The sequence below is a fragment of the Pleuronectes platessa genome, chromosome 18, assembly GCF_947347685.1.
Source record: "Pleuronectes platessa chromosome 18, fPlePla1.1, whole genome shotgun sequence".
In the NCBI taxonomy this organism is placed as follows: Eukaryota; Metazoa; Chordata; class Actinopteri; order Pleuronectiformes; family Pleuronectidae; genus Pleuronectes; species Pleuronectes platessa.
Window position 1 is genome coordinate 10,412,174 of NC_070643.1, and position 18,473 is coordinate 10,430,646.

An 18,473-nucleotide genomic window follows, 5' to 3' on the forward strand; every position below is an offset into this window, starting at 1 on the left:
CACTCTCACAAGGACACACGCACACACACAGACACACACACACAAACTTATTTTCATATCATCAGAGAGCCAAGGTCTTAAAACATCTATGTATTCCAGATTGTAATCTGTAACAGAGTTTTTTTTACTTGTAAATTTGGGAGACTTTTCTTTTACTCATGTTTTTAAATAAATAAGTAAAAGCCCACTTACAAACAGGATGTACTCTTGTGCTGACCACTACAGTTATCATGGTCAGCCACCACCTAATAAAACCAGTCACTAGATGGCAGAGTAGACCATACTGTTTGTCCAGAATCACACTGATGATCTCATAAATCACAGTTTACTGTGTTTATCTTTTAAAATGACCCACAACAAAATACCAGAATAAATGTTTTTATTTTAGCATTAGATTTACAGCGATTGTCAACATCTTTACAGTGCAAAAAAGTGTAAATTAAATTAATGTGTCAGGGCTTGAGACATGAAGTGTTGCTTTGAGGCATTTAGTATATCTCAAGGCAGTTGCTAAGTCGTGTTTTAAATGGCTTTCCAAGATAGGTGTGGGTTTGATTTGACATCTTAAAATACACATTTATTCTTTGTCTTCCCATTAGTTATATATATATATATAAAAATACATAGTTTTGACAGAATGGCATAAGGTGTGCACTTGCAGCTGCTCGGTTAAAGATAAAAACTAATACATAGGCTTTGTTTTTTAAATTAGTGCAAGATTAGAGCGAGAGAAGACTGAAATGATGCTTTATGATATGATGATACGTGTGTGTGTGTGTGTGTGTGTGTGTGTGTGTTTGTGTGTGTGTATAGTCAGTGGGCAGCAGGCAATGTCAGATTGCTGTGAACAGAAACAGGCCTTTTCTGAACAAACACAGGATGCAGTCACCACGAAGCATCACAGTTTTCAACAAGGCTTTCAGAAAAGGGCATTTTTTCCCCTGCCAAGGACATTATGCTTTCGCCCGAATCGGTTGGTTGGTTGGTTGGTTTACGTAAAATAACGCAAAAACTGCTGGACGGATAACCAGGAAACTTTGTGGAAGGATGGGCTATGGGACAGGGAAGACCCCTTTAATATTTGGTGCGGATCCAGGAATTATTTTCTCACTTTCTTTGATATTTTCACTGATTTTCCTCTGAATAATTCATGAAACTAGATGACAAAAATCAGGCATTTTAAGGGATTGATTTCTATAAGTATAATCACCTTGATTGCACTTAAGGGGACTGTTGGGCCTTGGCGGAGATATGCGCTTGACTGAGTGCCCCTCTAGTTGCACACGTAATGGAAATTAAATCTCTCAGCATGTGTTTCTGAAGCAGAAAACCAGAAAGAAATTTGAGTAATGTTAAAAAAAAAAAATACCTCAGTGTTCACATGGATTTATAAATTCACCATCCAGTTCAGTATTTCATCTGCAACGTAAAGAGATCCACAGTCGGGCGAGACTTTCATGACAGAACCATATTTCAGTCCAATCGTACCCCCTCCTCTACATGACGAGCACTAGTGTCCGGGCTGGGAGTCGGGGCTCGTGTCGCCCGCAGCTGTGGAGGAGGTGGAGATGCTGTTGTGTTGGATGGCCAGCACATGAGACGCTGCAGGGCCGACAGGAGTGGGACTTCCTCCTGCAGCTGGACACAGAGACAGCTGTCAATCAAAGTCACTGCCCTTGTGTGGACTGTCCGCTCTGTGAGGCGCGGGGCCCTGACGGCACGTGGTTTATAAAACGAGCCACCGGATGAATGAAAACAGTTTACAGATTAAAGGAAAATATCTCTTTTATTTTTAACAATTGAATACTGTACATACACGTAAAAAAAAAAAGACAACAGTAGAAATATATGGATACAACTCATGCCAACTTTGCATCCGTCGTTGTTCTCTAAAGCTCAACACTTAAATCGCAATGGCTGTTTTCCATTAAAGCCACAAGGTGCAGTATTTCAATTTTTTTAAGGTCAGTTCCAGGTTCACTTATTGTTGAACATTAACTTTGGCCTGGCCGGAGTGCAAGATGGGCATGGTCTGCATTTTGCTGCGTGCTAACTTCATGCGAGTGCAACAAGAGCTCTGCACTCCAGGGTATTTTAAACACCGTCAAGAGCTGCTTCGTTCAATGAGAATGAAAAATGAAAAATATTCTCATTTGAATGAGAGTTCAGAGTGCAGTGCCTCTTCCTGATTGGTTCTCCACAGGAATAAAAGTGCATGGACGGATGCACTCATGGGGATAAAGGCAGAGTTTTCACTCTCAAGTGCTGTTTGGTTGAAATTTTAGGTCCCTGTGTGTGTGGAGGGTCGGTTTGGTATAACAAGACTGGATTATTCCCTCAGCGGTGGATGGAGATGATTGGTTTCAGGCGTCTGGTGATATTTCTAGCGACGGGCACAGGGTAAGTGGGTTTTACTCACTGGGGTACCCCTGTGATTCTCTCTGCCGGGTGGTGACAGGACATTCCTTGTGGGTGACCAGAATCTGCTTGAGCTGACCCACCTCTGACCTCAACGACGTCACCTCGTTCTGAAAACACAGAGAAACACTCAGTATCCTTGAAGGGTGGATTGTGTGTGTGTGTGTGTGTGTGTGTGTACTTGACTGTGTGCCCCACCTGTAGCTGCAGGTTTGTGTGCGTCAGCTCCTCAGCTTTCTTCTCCAGCGACGACACCCACACCTTCCTCTTCTGTCGGCAGCGGGTGGCCGCAGCCCGATTGCGCTCCAGAAACTTCTGCCTGCGCTCGTCGGGGTCCTGCTCTGCCGTCCTCCGGCGACGGTTGCTGCCTCCTCCTTCTCGTGCCCCCCCACCCCCTGCCTGCATGTCATGCTGGGAATGAGAATGGTGCAAAGGGTGCATCTGCTGTCCAACTGGCGATAACTGCAAACAAAACAAAAACAAGGCCGGTTACCTCGCTGTGCCTGAGGGCAGAAACCCGGGGTCATGTAGATGTAAAGCACCGTACCTCTGCCGAAACAGGCCGCGGAGGCTCAGGCGGTGAGGCCTGGTGAAGGTGAGAAGGCGGTGACTGGTGCGCCTGAGGGTGCGATGCGTTCCCTGAATGGTGGAGCTGGTGGTTGAGCGAGTTTCCCTGCAGGTGATGCGGAGGAGGGCCGTGGCACCGCTGCGGGTAAGGGAGGGTTGGAGCTGGAGGCTGCGGATGATGAGGATGATGGTGGTGCCGTAGCGGAGGGGCCTGGTGGCACTGTGACATCATGTCCATCCTATGACCCATAGATGTTCCCGGGTTGTGGATGGAAACCATTCCTGGGTGGTGCTGTTGGAAATGATGACCCAGTGTCTGTTTGGATCTCTGAGTTCGGATGAGAAGATTAGAAAACATGAATTGATGTATACACACTTTTCTTAGACAAATATACAATATAAAAATCAGATAGACATGTGACACAAATATTTATTAAGATTCACAAAATCCAGATCATTCATTTCATCTATTCACAGATATTAGCACTCAACAAATACCAGATCTTCATTATTGCTTGAGAGAAAAAAGAAAGACCCCCAATATCACAATGTTAAAGAAAGTGAAAATAAAATCCTGGATCCACCCCCCAAATTTGAATGGCTTCTTCCTCGATCCATATCACAGCCTTCCAGCAGGTTTTGTGAAAATCAATCCAGTTGTTTCTGTGTAATGCTGCTAACTAACAAACAAACAAATGCTGAATACAACCTAACCTCTTTGGCATTAAGACATTAGATATGTCATGTTCCATTGAAACACGGCCTATGACAGTCGGTGCATTTGAGTTGGTACATTGACACCGCACGGGAAGAGTTTGCGAATCTATGGAAACATTTTCACATGGCCTCTAATGGTGGTTGGGGTGGGCTTCACCTCCAGGAACCAGTTAAATCAGCAGCAGCAGATCTAACCTCCCAACCTACAAACCACTTCAGGTCAAGCAGCCAAGCCTTAGAGGTAAGAATCCCCCACAGCTACTCCTCTACCTGTAAATAACTCCTATCAGCAATGATCTCCCTCGTGGTGCATCGCCACCATCTCCCCTAATCCTCGACAACACAACCCGTGAAGACGACCGTAAATAAGACGGGCAGCGTGTTCCGTCCGCAGCTCGATATTTTCACACTTTATCATTCCGGCGTGTCATCTGACTAAACAGACTGTAAGAGCTAAATTAAACCACGTCTCACTTTTCTCCTACGCTCAGCAGAGGAGGAGAGCGAGAGAGGAGGGAGGGGTCATGTTTGGAGCATGACATCACCCCTCTCCCCACCCCCCCCCCTCCCAGGCAATATTGCTATCTGCTCCCTGTTACACAATATTTCTTTAAGAGAAGAAGCTAGGTTTTTTTCCCCCCCTCTCGCTCTCTCTTTTCCTCTCTCTTTCTCTCTCTCTCAACCATTCAGTGATAAAAAAAAAAAAAGGGAGCACATTTAGCGGCTGCCAAGGATGAGGTCATTGAGCTGTCTGTGCCAGCGTTACCAGCCAGCCAGCCAGGCTGCCAGTCAAACACACGCACACACACACACAGGCACACACACACAGACACACAGACACACACACACATGCACACAGACACACACTGAAGAGGACGGGACACAAGTAATTCTTCTCTGTTTACTACATAGAAACACCCTGACACTGGGGCTGGGGATTACATCATGGATCGCCTTGGCCTGGATGACACACCACGCTGATATTTCTGTCTGGAGGGATCAGTGAATGAAGACATGAAACTGTACACTGTACACTGAGCCACTCGTCAAGTGTTTACTTTACTCCACTTGAGCCGAGTGTGGAGTTACTGGGGTTTCATACATCTAATACGTAGATTTTTAAGGGGGAACTAAATCTACTCTCATACTGTGACAATGCAGAACATCAAACTAAACTTAATTACTGTAGAATCTGAAGAATGTGTGTGTTTTGTGTGTGGTCCAGATATTACTGTTGTTGTGGGGACTTAATCTGTCACGCAAAAAGTTTAGGATAAGTTAAAGTTATGGTTCGGTGAGTAACTATCGTTAAGGTTTGTGTAAGTCTACAGGAAATCAATATAAATCAACTTCATGTCCTTGAATGTCACAGAGACACGACTGTGTGTGTGTGTGTGTGTGTAAGTGTGTGTAAGTGTGTGTGTGTGTGTGTATGTGTGTGAGTGTGTGTGTGTTTGTGTGTGTGTGTGTGTGTGTGTGTGTGTAAAAGAGATGAAGAGAGGTTCAGATTTGAACCTAGGACCTGAGAGGCTTTGAAAGCTGAAACCACTTTTCATTTGCCACGCTGTACACAAGCTCTGCACATTAAGTCATAACCTCTGATAGTATTTGTGTGTGTGTGTGTGTGTGTGTGTGTGTGTGTGTGTGTGAGTAGACAATGTATAACTCATGTTGTGGGGACCTAACATGTTTACATCGTCACATTATGGCGACTTGTCTTCCTAATGAGGACCAAATGCAAGTCCCCATGATATAAACGATGAAATATAATAATTACTGACAGTACATTTAAGGTCAACACATGTTTGTAGGTGAGGTTAAGATAATGGTTTGTGGTAAGTATAGATAAGGTTAAAGTAATTCCCCCTCCAATGAATGTAAGTCAACGTAAAGTCCTCTGAAGTCGGGGAGACTCTACTGTGTGTGTGTGGAGGGAGAACGCGTGTGTTTATGGCTGCAGGGTGATTTCACAGTTTTCCCTGTGAAGTCGCTTTTGATAGCCCACATATATTTAACAATTCATACTACATGCCCCTGGAAAGAGGAAATGTACTATTAAAGAGGGCAGAGATTGAGAGCATGTTGACACAAGGAAAATATAACAACCTAAGAGTCAGAGAGGGCATGTAGATGGTGACGTCCTATCCTGTGTGTGTGTGTGTGTGTGCGTGTGTTAAAGTGTTGAATCACGGTTTCCTGTATATCCTGATTAAAAAGGAATAAATCAACTTCACCTTTGTCGTAAGGAATGTATGAGTCAGCATATTTCATCATTTTGGTTCTTGAAGCAACACGACATTGCTGTGTTAATGTTTCAAAACGCTTAAATGCTTTTTCAAACCTTTTTACTTAAGTGCTGATTGAACAGATTTTTCAGTATCAGGCAAACTACAGGAGACTCAGGGATTAAAGCAAAAATGAAAGTCATGTCATCGAATTTGATTTCTGGACAAGTCATACTCCCCATATCTATTTTTATAAACAAGGACTGAGCAGCCCGACTTAATGACGTGTATAAGCTGTCCAGCTTATTTGTATTCGGGTTTCTTGCCATATTTGCCATATTTGAATAGTGGTCCTTTTTTTCCACTGTGCGTCACTTCCCATTGGGAGACAGCTCAGAACAAGGTGGACAAGCACTTAGTCTTTGACGCTGGCTAAACAAGTATAATTAGAAAGATTCCAGCACCATTCCACAACTGTTTTATAATTTAGCTGCTTTTTCTGCCATTTTTTTGGCATGTGTTTGCTTAAACATACCGGCTGTTGGATTTGTTTGCAGCGAAAAACGAAAAAGATTTGCCATTTTACCCGAGTTCACCTAGCCAGGCCCAAGTGCGCCCATGCAATCTAAACTAAATCAATTGGCAGCTCAGTGAGACCTCGTTCTCCTTGCTCTTTGCTTATTTGCTGATTTTATTAATACAGATCCTCTCTGGTATACATTTAACAGAAATCTTTCAGAGACAATGATCCCCGACAATAATGCCAGCACACTGCGTCATAATATTGGGATGTGTATAGAGAAGAGAAGAATGACATCATAGAGTTCAAGGTATACTCGGACATTTCAGTAAATACACTGATTTACTTTCTGGCAGAGAGTTTGATGAGAAAATCAGTACCACTCCAATATCTGAAACCACAGCTTTTAGCAAGTTAGCTTAGCTTAGCATAAAGATATAAAACAGGGGGGTAACATCTACAATGGATCTGTCTAAAGATATAATATTATCTTTCATTGGTTTAATCTGTAAAAAATGTATGCTATGTCTGGGCCCAACAGCAAAGTCTTATTATTTTACATTTATTAAACTTACACATACAAATAATACACAAACTAAATCATAATCACCTAACAAATAAAATGAATGAGTTTTAAAGGTACATTGAAGTACCTAAGTCTAGACTGTCCCATTTCAACGGGTCCTTCAAATGTAGCAAATGCTTCCTCAATTCCATCCCTGAGAAACGAGAAGCCTCTGTCGAACAAACGCTCTCATTTCAGTTTGGCCTTCATGTTGGACACGGCCCACAAGGACCTCTTCCTTCATGGGCTTGGTGGACCGTGTCCTCTGAAAGCGGCCTATAAATTGGAACACAGCTATAGGCTGGTTTTGTTGCGGCTGGACAGAACCAAACTCGCCGTTTCAAACTTTTCTAACCCTCCAGGACCGCCAGAAAGCACAAATATTCCTTTATGTTCCTTTAAAACCACATGCATATACCACTAGTGCCTAATATTGCCATAAATGGTTATTACTCCCACAGCAAAGCACAGCGTTATCACCAGGGAAGATAAGTAATATTCCACAGAGATAGAAAGAGAATATGACTGGTGGTCAGTACCTGAGGCGAGGAACAGGAGGGGTTGTGTACGGGACCTGGTATCCCCATTAGACAAGACATCTGCTTCTCGATCTGAATAAAAGAAGAAATTGACACAAAAATAACCTTTCAACCGTGACAAGAGAAAGCATCAGCACCAACACGTACACGCTCCCCTGAAGGTCACATCCATCTGGAGTTTGACACTTTTCATTAATTCATCCAAAAGAGTGAAGTGAATTCTTCTGTCGGCCATGAATACTTCTAACTCGGGGGATCTTGACCACTTTGGCCACTTTACCTGCATGTATAAAAGATAATGCATGCATGTGGTGTGTGTGTGTGTGTGTGTGTGTGTGTGTGTGTGTGAGTGTGTGTGTGGATAACTGTATTATACTTACAGGCATGTGCTGCGCAGACGCTCCCTGCATGGCGGGATCAGGCAGCGTGCCAGGTAAGGAGGCCGGCAATGGTTGCCTGTGTCTGTTCCGCATGTAAAGGAGGGAGGACAGCGGCCCGGGAACTGGGCTGTGTGCGGAGAGAAGGAGGGACGGGTCACAAAGTGAAACCTTTATTAGATGTCGTAATAGAAAATGAGTTTCAGATAGATCCATCCATCCATTATCTATACAGTTTAACCTTCGAGGGTCACAGGTGGTAGCTGGAGCAAATCCAAGATGACATTGGACGAGAGGTGGGGTAAACCCTCTACAGGTATCGCACGGCCAACACACAGATACAAACAAGCATTCATGCTCACATTCAAACCCCAATGTTAATTTAGAGTATCCAATGAACATGCGGGAGGAGGCCGGAGAATACCCATGCAGAGATAAACCAGGAGGCGAACCGGGGGAGGCGACGGTGCTACCCATAACACTACTACTCATGTTAACTATGACTCAAAGGAGAAAAGCAACAAGAGCCATCTGCCCTCATTTCTTTTATTTCAAATGGTTGGTTCACAAAATAATAATAAAAAAATAATCTTAACCTCACACTAACCTCTAGAATTTTCCAAACATGAGGCTAGTTCCGGTAATGTTTTCAGTTTGAAATATCTGTTCCCTGGATTTTTATCTTCACCCCAAAACAATGAAGGTGAATGGAAAAATTATATTATAAAACAATAATGTGTCTTTTCAGAAACATCCCTGTGTTTTTTAATGTTCACACAGGATAACACATTGTTATTGGAAAAATATGATTCTATTAGATTATAGGCTAAATATGTTATTTTTAAATGTTGCAACACAAGTCTAATTCTTTTAATTGTTATTCTACAATGACAAAAACTGTTTTGCCGTATTTGTAGGCTACATTTCATATAATATAAACAGTTGAACTTGTGTTTTTTTTTTTCCTGTTCTAACTATAATTATTTCTTAGCAATGTGATAAAGCCTAATTATTATCTGGTCTTGGTAGATGAAATATTTCCTCTTGTGCTCTTCTTTGGTCTGATTAAGTGTTTAACATTGACTAGATTGTCTAGCTGAATGAGTGTATATGCTGTTTAAAATCATTTGATCTTAACCCAGTGGAAAAATAAATGGCAAATTTCCCCAAAATGTGGGCACATAAAAATGAAACTATACAGCTGAAGTCCTCTGGAAGTGAGCGGGTGAATATGCTCTGACCTGGATGAACCAACACTTCTGGTTGATCTGGTTGATCAAAAATGTGAAGCAAAAAAAGAGTGAACAGAGGTTCGAGGTGAGGTGATGACAATGGAAACTATGACGAGTCGAGAAAAATGAAAGAAAACGGAGGGAAGGAAAAAAAAGTGGCAGCTTGGGAGGGAGGAGAGAAGCTCGGGGATCACAGCGGGGAATGCAGAAACCCAGGGTGCCATGTGCTGACCTAACCGCTCTGGCCCCCGGCCAATCAGACAGCGTGGGCCTCCGTGGCCGTGCTGAGGTCATCGGCAATGATGTCATCACTGAATCTGGGCTATGTGGCCCCCGTTTAACGCACAACATGGTTCAGACAAACCAAAACAACATTTCCTAATGTAACCACAACAGCTCTACCGGGCCCACCGCCAGACACTCAGAGACCGGGTTGCTATGGAAACCAGTGATAAACACGAGGAGAAACAGTCAGACACACAATCCACGGTTCATTTAGTTACACTCTGCTGGTTTCACTGATGAACGCTGGGTCTGGAATCAGCTGGTACTGATTTATTGTCAGCTCTCCCTCTATCTCTCTCTCACTCTCTCTCTCTCTCTCTCTCTCACTCTCTCTCTCTCTCTCTCTCTCTCTCTCTCTCTCTCTCTCTCTCTCTCTCTCTCTCTCTCTCTCTCTTCACTGTCTTGTCTGGTCCTGGACAGATGTGCGGACGCGTTATCATGTCACCGTGACAGAGGCCTGGTTTCTCTGCTCGATCTGTTGCAAGCATTAATGAGTCATAGGTTCGTAGAGAGGAGATAAGAAGGTGTACGATTTTAGATAAGAGAAGAAAAGTTCCAAATTCCTTAGCCTCCAAACTATTAAGAATAATCCCATAAATATCAGGCACCAGGGTGGGATTTTAAGTGTTGACGATCTCATTGAAACTACCCCATTTTGAATCTCTCTTGAGGCCTGTGTTACATTTCATTCCCCATCTCTTCCTACGATTGTATGTCAATACCTTATATTCTCAAAACATCAATTGCAATGCATAAAGCATCAGAGGAAAAACAACAACAACATAAACTCTATTAAAAAATGTTAACACGAAACCAAAGAATTCAATTTATTCATTGGAGACACATCAGTTCCAAAAACTAAAAAAAGCCCACTTATACTATTCAATATAATATTAATATAATATAATATAATATAATACAAATAGGAAAATACAGGAACACAGTTCCAATTTGAACAAATCTATAAATTATAAAATTTGCTAATCCTTCAAAATTAAAATTGCAAAATATATAAATGAGTTTATGTACTTTCATGTAATAAAATGTATGTATTTATGTAATTTAATGTAATAAAAATTAGCATAACATTTTAATATAGATTAATCCCTTAATTCTTCATTTAAAATTTTAATTGTCACAGCCTGTGGCTAAAGAATTTAGAATTTTTAGTCTCATAGAGTTTTATTTAAAAAAAAATTATTAATTCATGTAACATTTTAATTTAATAAAATGATTAAATTGTATGAAACTGTTGCATTCTCTCAAATTTGACATGGCGATATCAAACAAAAAACTGTTTCTCATTAAAATACAGGCCAAGATTGAAATTGCTGTCATAATTTACCCCTTAACCCATTACACTCACTATGTAATATAATATTCAGATGGCTGAGCGTCTACTGCCGTTCACAAATCCTAAAAACTGAGCTGTTGGGAAGAGGGGGAGCAGCTGCTGGGAGCTGATCAGATGAAAGACAGGAACTCCTCTAATCTGTCTCTTGAACTGGGTGATAACCAGGGAGCCATGGAAGCTGCCCAGACGCTGACAGACTCGGGGTGTAAAAAGAAAAATCATAACCCTAAACATTGGGGTGTAGGAGCAGGTGGTGTCGTTGTTCGATGGTTACTCCATCTCTTTAGCTATTACTTTTCTTCTCTCAGTAAACCTACTTGCTATTTTTTCAACCTGCTATTTCCCTCATTTCATTAGTGCAGTGATAAATTATGCAGGGAGAAATGCCAGTCTTCACCGGACAGAATGAGTTATAATATGTCAGAAAACAGGAAGGGGTGAGACGGGTTGAAGGAGAGGCAGGATGGGTGAGAAAAGATAATAGGAAAAAAGGGAATATGTATGTATGTGAAGCAATGCTGCATGAATGAATCAATATTAAAGTTGAGTGTGCACCGATACTCACCCTGAGTGTGTGAGCATGGAAGGAGCCTGGGTGATGACCGATCCGGCCTGGGAGGAGGACAGTGTTTGCTGGGCGGCCAGGTTGCAGCTGGGGCCGATCATGGGGCCATGACACTGTGGACGTTGCAGAGCGTGGGGGTGGGGGTTGTGCAGCGGTGGCTGGGGATGTGGGTGCTGAGGCTGGGGATGCGTGTGCTGGAGCTGAAGCTGGGGTTTGAGCTGGTGCTGGCTCATACAGGATGGCCCATTATTGGTAAGCGTCTGTGAGGGAGAGGCGGGAGAGCGACAAAACAGCTGGGACCACTTTTGAACTCAGACGGCAATATCTGCTTTCACTGTGTGTGTGTTTTGTGATCTGAGGTACATGCATGAGTAAATGTTTTGTAGGTGTGTTTGATGTCTAGCTATTTCATTTACAATGCAGAATGTGATCGTCGGGTGTGTGTTTCCTCGCAGGAGGTCAGATATCTGCAGACGCCCAATTGGATCTGACTGATTTTATCTCCCTCACACTCGAGTGTCAACCCAAACACAAAATGTAAAGACTTCAGAAGCAAACACCAGTAACAAGCTTGTCTTTAAATCCTCCCTTTTATGTGAATTTCTTTGTAATTTTAGTTTTTTTACTATGCTTTCTTGTGAATTCACCTGTTTGCTCTTTTCCTCTTCTTGTGCTTGAAGGAACTCTTCCTCTATCTCCTTGAACAGACCAACCTCTTCACAGTTCTGTAAAAATCGTGTTGGCGTTGGCGTCTGGTCTAGAGTCATCGCGTTTGAATAAACACACAAAAAGGAGGAAAAGAAAAAAAAATGAGGAGACATTCATGTATTAGCTTATTTGCCAGAGGAGAAACAAGTCTCCTCTCTGTCGCACTCTGTCTCTGCCTGAGATAACATCAGTCTGACTCTCTGAGCCATCTAAACAGGCAGGGGTCAAAGGTCAGCCAGGCTCTTTGTTTTGACATAAGATTTCCTGCAGGAGATGTGACAAGCTGCAGGACAGACACACACACACACACAGACACACACACACACACACACACACACACACACACGCACACACGCACACATGCACACAGAGCGCAGAGGTCAGATGTCAGGATGATGTTTATGTGTAGACAGACAGCTGTTTCTATGGTTACGGCTAGTGTCACATGACAGTGGTCTGGTAGTGGGTGCTCCCATAACAGATTCTTGTTGGGTCAGCAGATTAAGCAGTTCTTTTTTTTAAAGAAATAGCTTAACACTTTCTAGATTAAATCATGAGCTGATTAATCAGTTAAATCATCAAAAAAAATGTATTGTTTCTGTAATTATTATTCAGTAAGTGAGCACGCCAAACAATCTTGGTTCTTGCACCTCAAATGTCAGTATTTGCTGCCTTTCTTTGTTGCATATGATAATACAATTTAACATCTTTAGATTTTGGACAAGAAAATCTATCTGAACACATAAATTGGTCTTTTGGTAATTTTTTACTTTTTTTCTAACAGTTATTCAAGGAAGTGCAGAGCAAATTATTTAGTTATAAAAGTACTTGGTTTACAGTGATGTACTCATGTTGGTGAATTTGATACGGATAAATAATTTGTCCATCTAGCAGTAAATTAACATAATGCACAATCCCCAGTGTAAATGATAACAATACATGGTCACATCCATGCAATTCTCCCAGTAGATAGTCCCTCACTTTTACCCGATATCTAAATAAAGATATAAAATATTCAAGATGACTCGTGCTGACCCACGTGCACTGGACCCCTCCCCACTACTCTGAATTCAAGTGGGCTGTCGCTAATGGCACTATCACTATGTTTGGTCTAACCTGATGGGGTGCAGTGTTCATAATGCAACATGAGCAGCTCCATGTCACCGCGCAGCCTATCTGAAGGGAAGGAAGCTTGTGTCGAGCTTATCTGATTTCATACTGGATAACGTCGCACCATCATTTGCTCATCGAGCACTCATCCTGAGACGGGTTCACCACATGCACACAAACACACACGCTCACACACACACACATGCAGTGATACAACAGCTGAACTGAGTGACCTGGAGTATATCTGAGCAAAAGAAGATGGGGGGGGGGGGGGGGGGGTTAAGAGAATTTATGGGCATATAAAGGGACCAAGCTGCGAGTTAAAAAGCAAACTATCCCCTAAACATGATGGGTGGATGTCGGAGGAAACTCAAGTGCTGTGCGTCTCACCTGTAAAGGCCGTGTCTGCTTTGATGGCGGGGAACTTGAGGGTCATCTCATGCTTGCGGCTGTGGAGGATCAGGTGCTCCTCTGACTGGAAGCGCTGCAGCACACCGACAGAGTGAGAAAGAGGTGAAGAGATGTTTGCAGCTGTTCGACATGACACACACAGGAGGGGACGTTTGGTTAAATCAGCCCCTTGGCCTGTCTTATCAGTCATAGTGGTCAACTGCTGTATATAGACATTTTATCTTTGATAATAATGATAATAGAAATAATCATAATCAATCTTTAAAAGCAGCTCTGAAAAGGTCAGGGTTAGGGTTAGTGTTGTGAAGGTGGACAGTTCAGTCCAGCACTGGAATACACCTGTCGCCCCAGGTCTGGTGCTTTGTGCCACATCCATTCTATTTCTTTTTCAAAGTTCTAACTTACTGTTATTCTGATAACATAATTCTGAATGACACACTGGCCTTAAGAGTATGTGTGCATATCGAACGTTCATATTACAAATAAAACATTTAATCTAAAATCTCAGACACAAAGGCTGCACAGTTGACCTCATATAACTAAATATCGCTCAGTTACAGTTGTGTTTTCAACTCTATCTATTTGTTTGTTGTTTTTTTCCACTTTCTTAAATATTGTGAGATAACTTTTTCAACCATTTTCACAGAGAATAATTCATGACATTAAGGAAACTATATGAGTGTGTGAAATTTCTTGCAGCTTGTGTGAACCTAAGAGGACAGTTGACCATTGTATGCTGAGGATTCTGGTTTTTACTACTATTCAAATAATATTATAATTAATCTCAGACCGCTTTATGAGTATGGTAAACAAACGTATTGTGTGATTATATGACAAATCACATCTTAAATCTTAACAATCCTATGATTATGAGCTTGGAAATCCACTCTCCTTTTTCCCCCCAGCAAACAGACACCAAGCATGAACAGTTGACCTCATATTACACTCAGTTTCCATAATTAATAAGCATGTGAAATGATACTGTCCACAACATCTAATTGTTTAATTTATAAGATTTATAATGATTAGTTTTCTTTGGGATTTGTGGCCTCTTTAGTGCAGGTCTTACTCACATACAGTACACACGACTAACCTGAGAGCAGCCCGGGGCGCCGCACACATAAGGCCTGTCCTGTTTTTCATTCATGTCATCCACAAACCTACAAAGCAGAAGAGGAGCAAACTTAACCTGCGGCATCAACACACTGCCTCATGTCAAACTTAATATTAATTATACTTCTATTTACACATACAGTTCCCACCACCAGTAACTGTGTATGATACAGTTCTCCTCTGAACATGACATATTGTCGTGGAAGCATTGTTGAAGAGGTGTGTAATGAGATAGAGGCCAAAGATGATGGATGTCACAAATCTGTTGTGTTTATAGGCTAGGATAAAAAAAAATATCAACACAATATAGAATAGAGCATAATAACAAAACCCGCTTGCACCTCAATACTAACCCAGGCTTGACCCAGCCTGCTCTCCATGATGAGGAGATATTAAACCAGTGATGGGGCGGAGGGGTAATTATGACAAAGTGCAACTGCTACTGGCCCCTTCATTTTCCACTGAGAGCAAAGGAAGAAGCCTCCCTGACCCCAGGCATTCCTCCGAGCCGCATGTCACCAGAAGATTCACACACTCCCAGAGATGACACAGAGGCCATCAGGTTGGACCTCCTCAAAAAGCAGAAGAAGAAGAAGAAGAAGAAGAAGAAGAAGAAGAAGAAGAAGAAGAAGAAGAAGAAGAAGAAGAAGAAGAAGTCTCTCTTAGGTTGAGATTATGAGTTATGCATTGGATATATATTCACAGGTAGAAGCGCTCTAAAACTTTTTGGTCTACTTGAGCCGAGAGCAGGTCCTGATGTTATGGGAAACAGTGAGAGCTAAAGAAAGCAGCGTGGAAAGACAGGCCAAAAGTACATGCTTCCATAAGAAATGGAAAGTGTGTGTATGTGTGTGTGGGTTACATTAGGGTGATGGAGAGGGGAATGGAAAGGGCAAGTGGCAGTGAGAGAGCGACAGAGAAAGAGAGAGAGGGAGGGAGAGAGAGAAAGAGAGAGAGAGAGAGGGAGAGAGGAGGATGACACAATGAATGGAGGAGAAATGGAATGAGGGAGGGAGGTGGCAGAGGGAGGGCAGCGCTGTTAGGCCTGCTCTCCTGACAGGTTTGAACCTGCCTCAGCCCCCATTTTCCAACCCCGGGCAAGGTGACTTCATAAGTGTGCGTGCGTGCATGTGTGCGTGCATGTGTGTGTGTTAGTCAGAGTGTGGGCATAAAGGTTTGTGTGTTATAAGACAGAGTGTGTTCACCCCATGGATAGGTAAATATAAAGGCATGATAACTCAGTTAAAACACAGGTTGTCATTGTTAACACATTTCATGTAACTAAAATGTAGTGTGTATCACTTCTTGTAATCATAAAACATAATGTGATATTTCATATAAACCTAAATTTAACACTATTAAAGATAATCATAACTATCCTCAACTGTTTCCCCCTCTTGATCTGGCAGCTTTTGTACCACACGAGCAGACTCAGCACATTTCCCCCAAAACCTTCTGTCACAGTGGTTACATCAATGCACAGTGACGTCACCCCTATAATACATAAATCCAACAGACACGCTGCCGGTTTAAGACGGATTAACAAGCACCGATAATAATACATTGAAAAAAAACACTTATATTTCCCGCCTCTTCCTCGTGATCACGACAGCAACGGACGATGAATGACACGACAGAACTTTTTCTTTAAAATAAAACAACAACTCTCAGCTCGCGGATGGAGACACAACATCCAGAAAGTTTCTAAGCGACTCACTGCTCCTCAAAGTTCGCATGTGTCGGCGGATGAACGTCACCAACCGGCGAGTGGAGCGCGATCAGCCCACGTACAGCGGCTCCGAGCGGCGCATCCTCCGGCCACTCCGGGCAACATGACCCCGGTGTGGGTCCCCGTTATCTACGGCCCCGTGAAGTCAACCTGTCCCCCCCCCACCCCCCTTTCATAAACACCGGCACCCAGCTGTACGAGCCCGCTGCTGTCACACCCCCCAAATAGACACCGGCGCTCAACGCGGTGGAAAAAACAAAAACTTATAACTGAGAGAATAAAATACACATAAAAAAAAAGACATGAATAACAAACGTGTGCGGGTCTGCTGTGTCGAAGCGGTGAGTGTAAAGTGTGTTTCCCTGAGTGGAGGGTGTCGATCGCTTACCGACGAGTCGCGCGGGACGAGCGGCGCTCCGGAGGAACCACGTTGGACTGGAGCGAGATTACAATACGTTCTATTTACAGAAGCATTACATCACCCTCCCGGTGACGTCACGTGGGATTCCTGAACTTCTAAATCATTGCGGTCCCGTACGGAGAGAGGGGAAGGGGGGCGGGGTTACGGCGCCGGCCGGTAGGGGGACGGGACGGGAGCCGCGGTGAGGCGGTGGAGCTGGAAGCCGCCGGTGGAGTCACACGCACCGGAGGCAACGTGACGGGACAACGGGGCCAGACCGGGTGGGGGTGTGGGGGGGATGAGTTTTATTTTTATTTTCACCCTCTCCTCACTTTGTGTCTGAACGGGACGTCCCGGCGGCTGGATCGAGTATATGCGTCTAAATGAGTAACAGCTTCTTTCAGAAACTTCTCTAAGGATTATGATGCTGTTTGTTCTCTTACTATGATAATGTAATTTTTTTTTCATATTTTATTTCATAGATTTTCAAGCCTGTTGGTATATCTTTTAAAATTCAGGCAAGGTTAGGGCACAGGTTTTGTGTGTGTGTGTGTGTGTGTGTGTGTGTGTGTGTGTGTGTGTGTGTGTGTGTGTGTGTGTGTGTGTTTGTGTGTGTGAGAGATCTGTAAACAGATTTGCTGTGAGAAGTTCAGATAATATAAGATAAGTTAAGATATAATTGTATTGATCCAACACTGGGGTAACTCACTTGTCAGAGTTAGGTAGATAATAGAATAGAAAAGGCAATAGAATAAATAAATAAAAAGATGTATTAAAAGTAAATACAGAATATGTACATAATATGCACACTTCACTACAAAACTATTGTTTATCTAGACTTGAGTAAAGTGTGAGGACATTTTGAAGTTACAAACTATACGGGTGAGAACTCGTTTATTATTGTGTCACATTCTCTATTGTTTGATAAAGGTTAACATATTGTATTACAGTATTCACAAAATATTTTGTAATAACAAAAGTAATGACTTTACGTATAAAGCCCCTTCAGCAGTCACAAAGTGCTTCAAAAAGAAGACAAATAAAAACAAGAATGTCATTTCGATGATTGAATATCTAAAATCAATGACAGCAGAAAAAACAATCAAGCTCATTTAGCTAATTGCAAGAAACAATCAAGTAAAAGCCATTCAGTAAGTGTTGGATTATAATAAAGCTTTGATGGGGTACACGTGTCCAGTGTGTACCCCACCTACTTTTCATTATAGTGTAAAAGCCTTTGTCTCCCCTTTAAGGATTTCAGTCAATTAGCAGAGATTTAATGTTTCCAAAACCAAGAACATATACACTGTAAGGAGACATGTAATGTTGTATGCCATGAAATCCCATCGGCCACACAAACCCCATGCAGGAGAGACTCTGGTCATTCACACCTCTGCTGAGCCGAGCCATTGAGTCACATCTCAGCCATGTTTGGTCAAGGCTTTCCGGTGCTCCGGGCCGGGCAGGAGCTGATCAGAGTAGGGGCTATGGTTTTGTTGTGGTCGAAGAGCAACACGGGACTGAACCGTACTGACTCATCATCCACCAATCGCCTAAAGTATGCAAATCCAGGTCTCCGTGGCAACAGAGAAGAAACAGGAAGTTGTGATGATGTCACTCTGTGTTTTGAGCTCTTCC

At 42.7% G+C, this 18,473-nt stretch overlaps 1 protein-coding gene across 1 annotated transcript; it reads right to left on the minus strand.

The window, feature by feature from the left end:
- Window positions 1-371: 371 nt before the first annotated feature.
- creb5a (cAMP responsive element binding protein 5a) lies at window positions 372-16,905 on the minus strand. Its single transcript, XM_053447462.1, has 11 exons — window positions 16,824-16,905; window positions 14,687-14,753; window positions 13,573-13,666; window positions 12,012-12,121; window positions 11,365-11,624; window positions 7,932-8,058; window positions 7,552-7,623; window positions 2,966-3,313; window positions 2,617-2,880; window positions 2,420-2,528; window positions 372-1,638 (listed from the first exon to the last, which is right to left on the minus strand). The coding sequence occupies exons 2-11, from the start codon at window positions 14,738-14,740 to the stop codon at window positions 1,511-1,513; spliced, it is 1,566 nt and encodes a 521-aa protein (XP_053303437.1). The 5' UTR covers window positions 14,741-14,753; window positions 16,824-16,905; the 3' UTR covers window positions 372-1,510.
- Window positions 16,906-18,473: the final 1,568 nt, after the last annotated feature.

Coding starts and splice junctions, on each gene's coding strand:
- creb5a (XM_053447462.1), bottom strand. CDS start 14,740: ATGAATGAAAAACAGGACAGGCCTTATGTGTGCGGCGCCCCGGGCTGC. Junction 13,667..14,686: donor GCGCCCCGGGCTGCTCTCAG/GTTAGTCGTGTG, acceptor GGTGTGCTGCAG/CGCTTCCAGTCAGAGGAGCA. Junction 8,059..11,364: donor TCCATGCTCACACACTCAGG/GTGAGTATCGGT, acceptor CTCCGCACACAG/CCCAGTTCCCGGGCCGCTGT.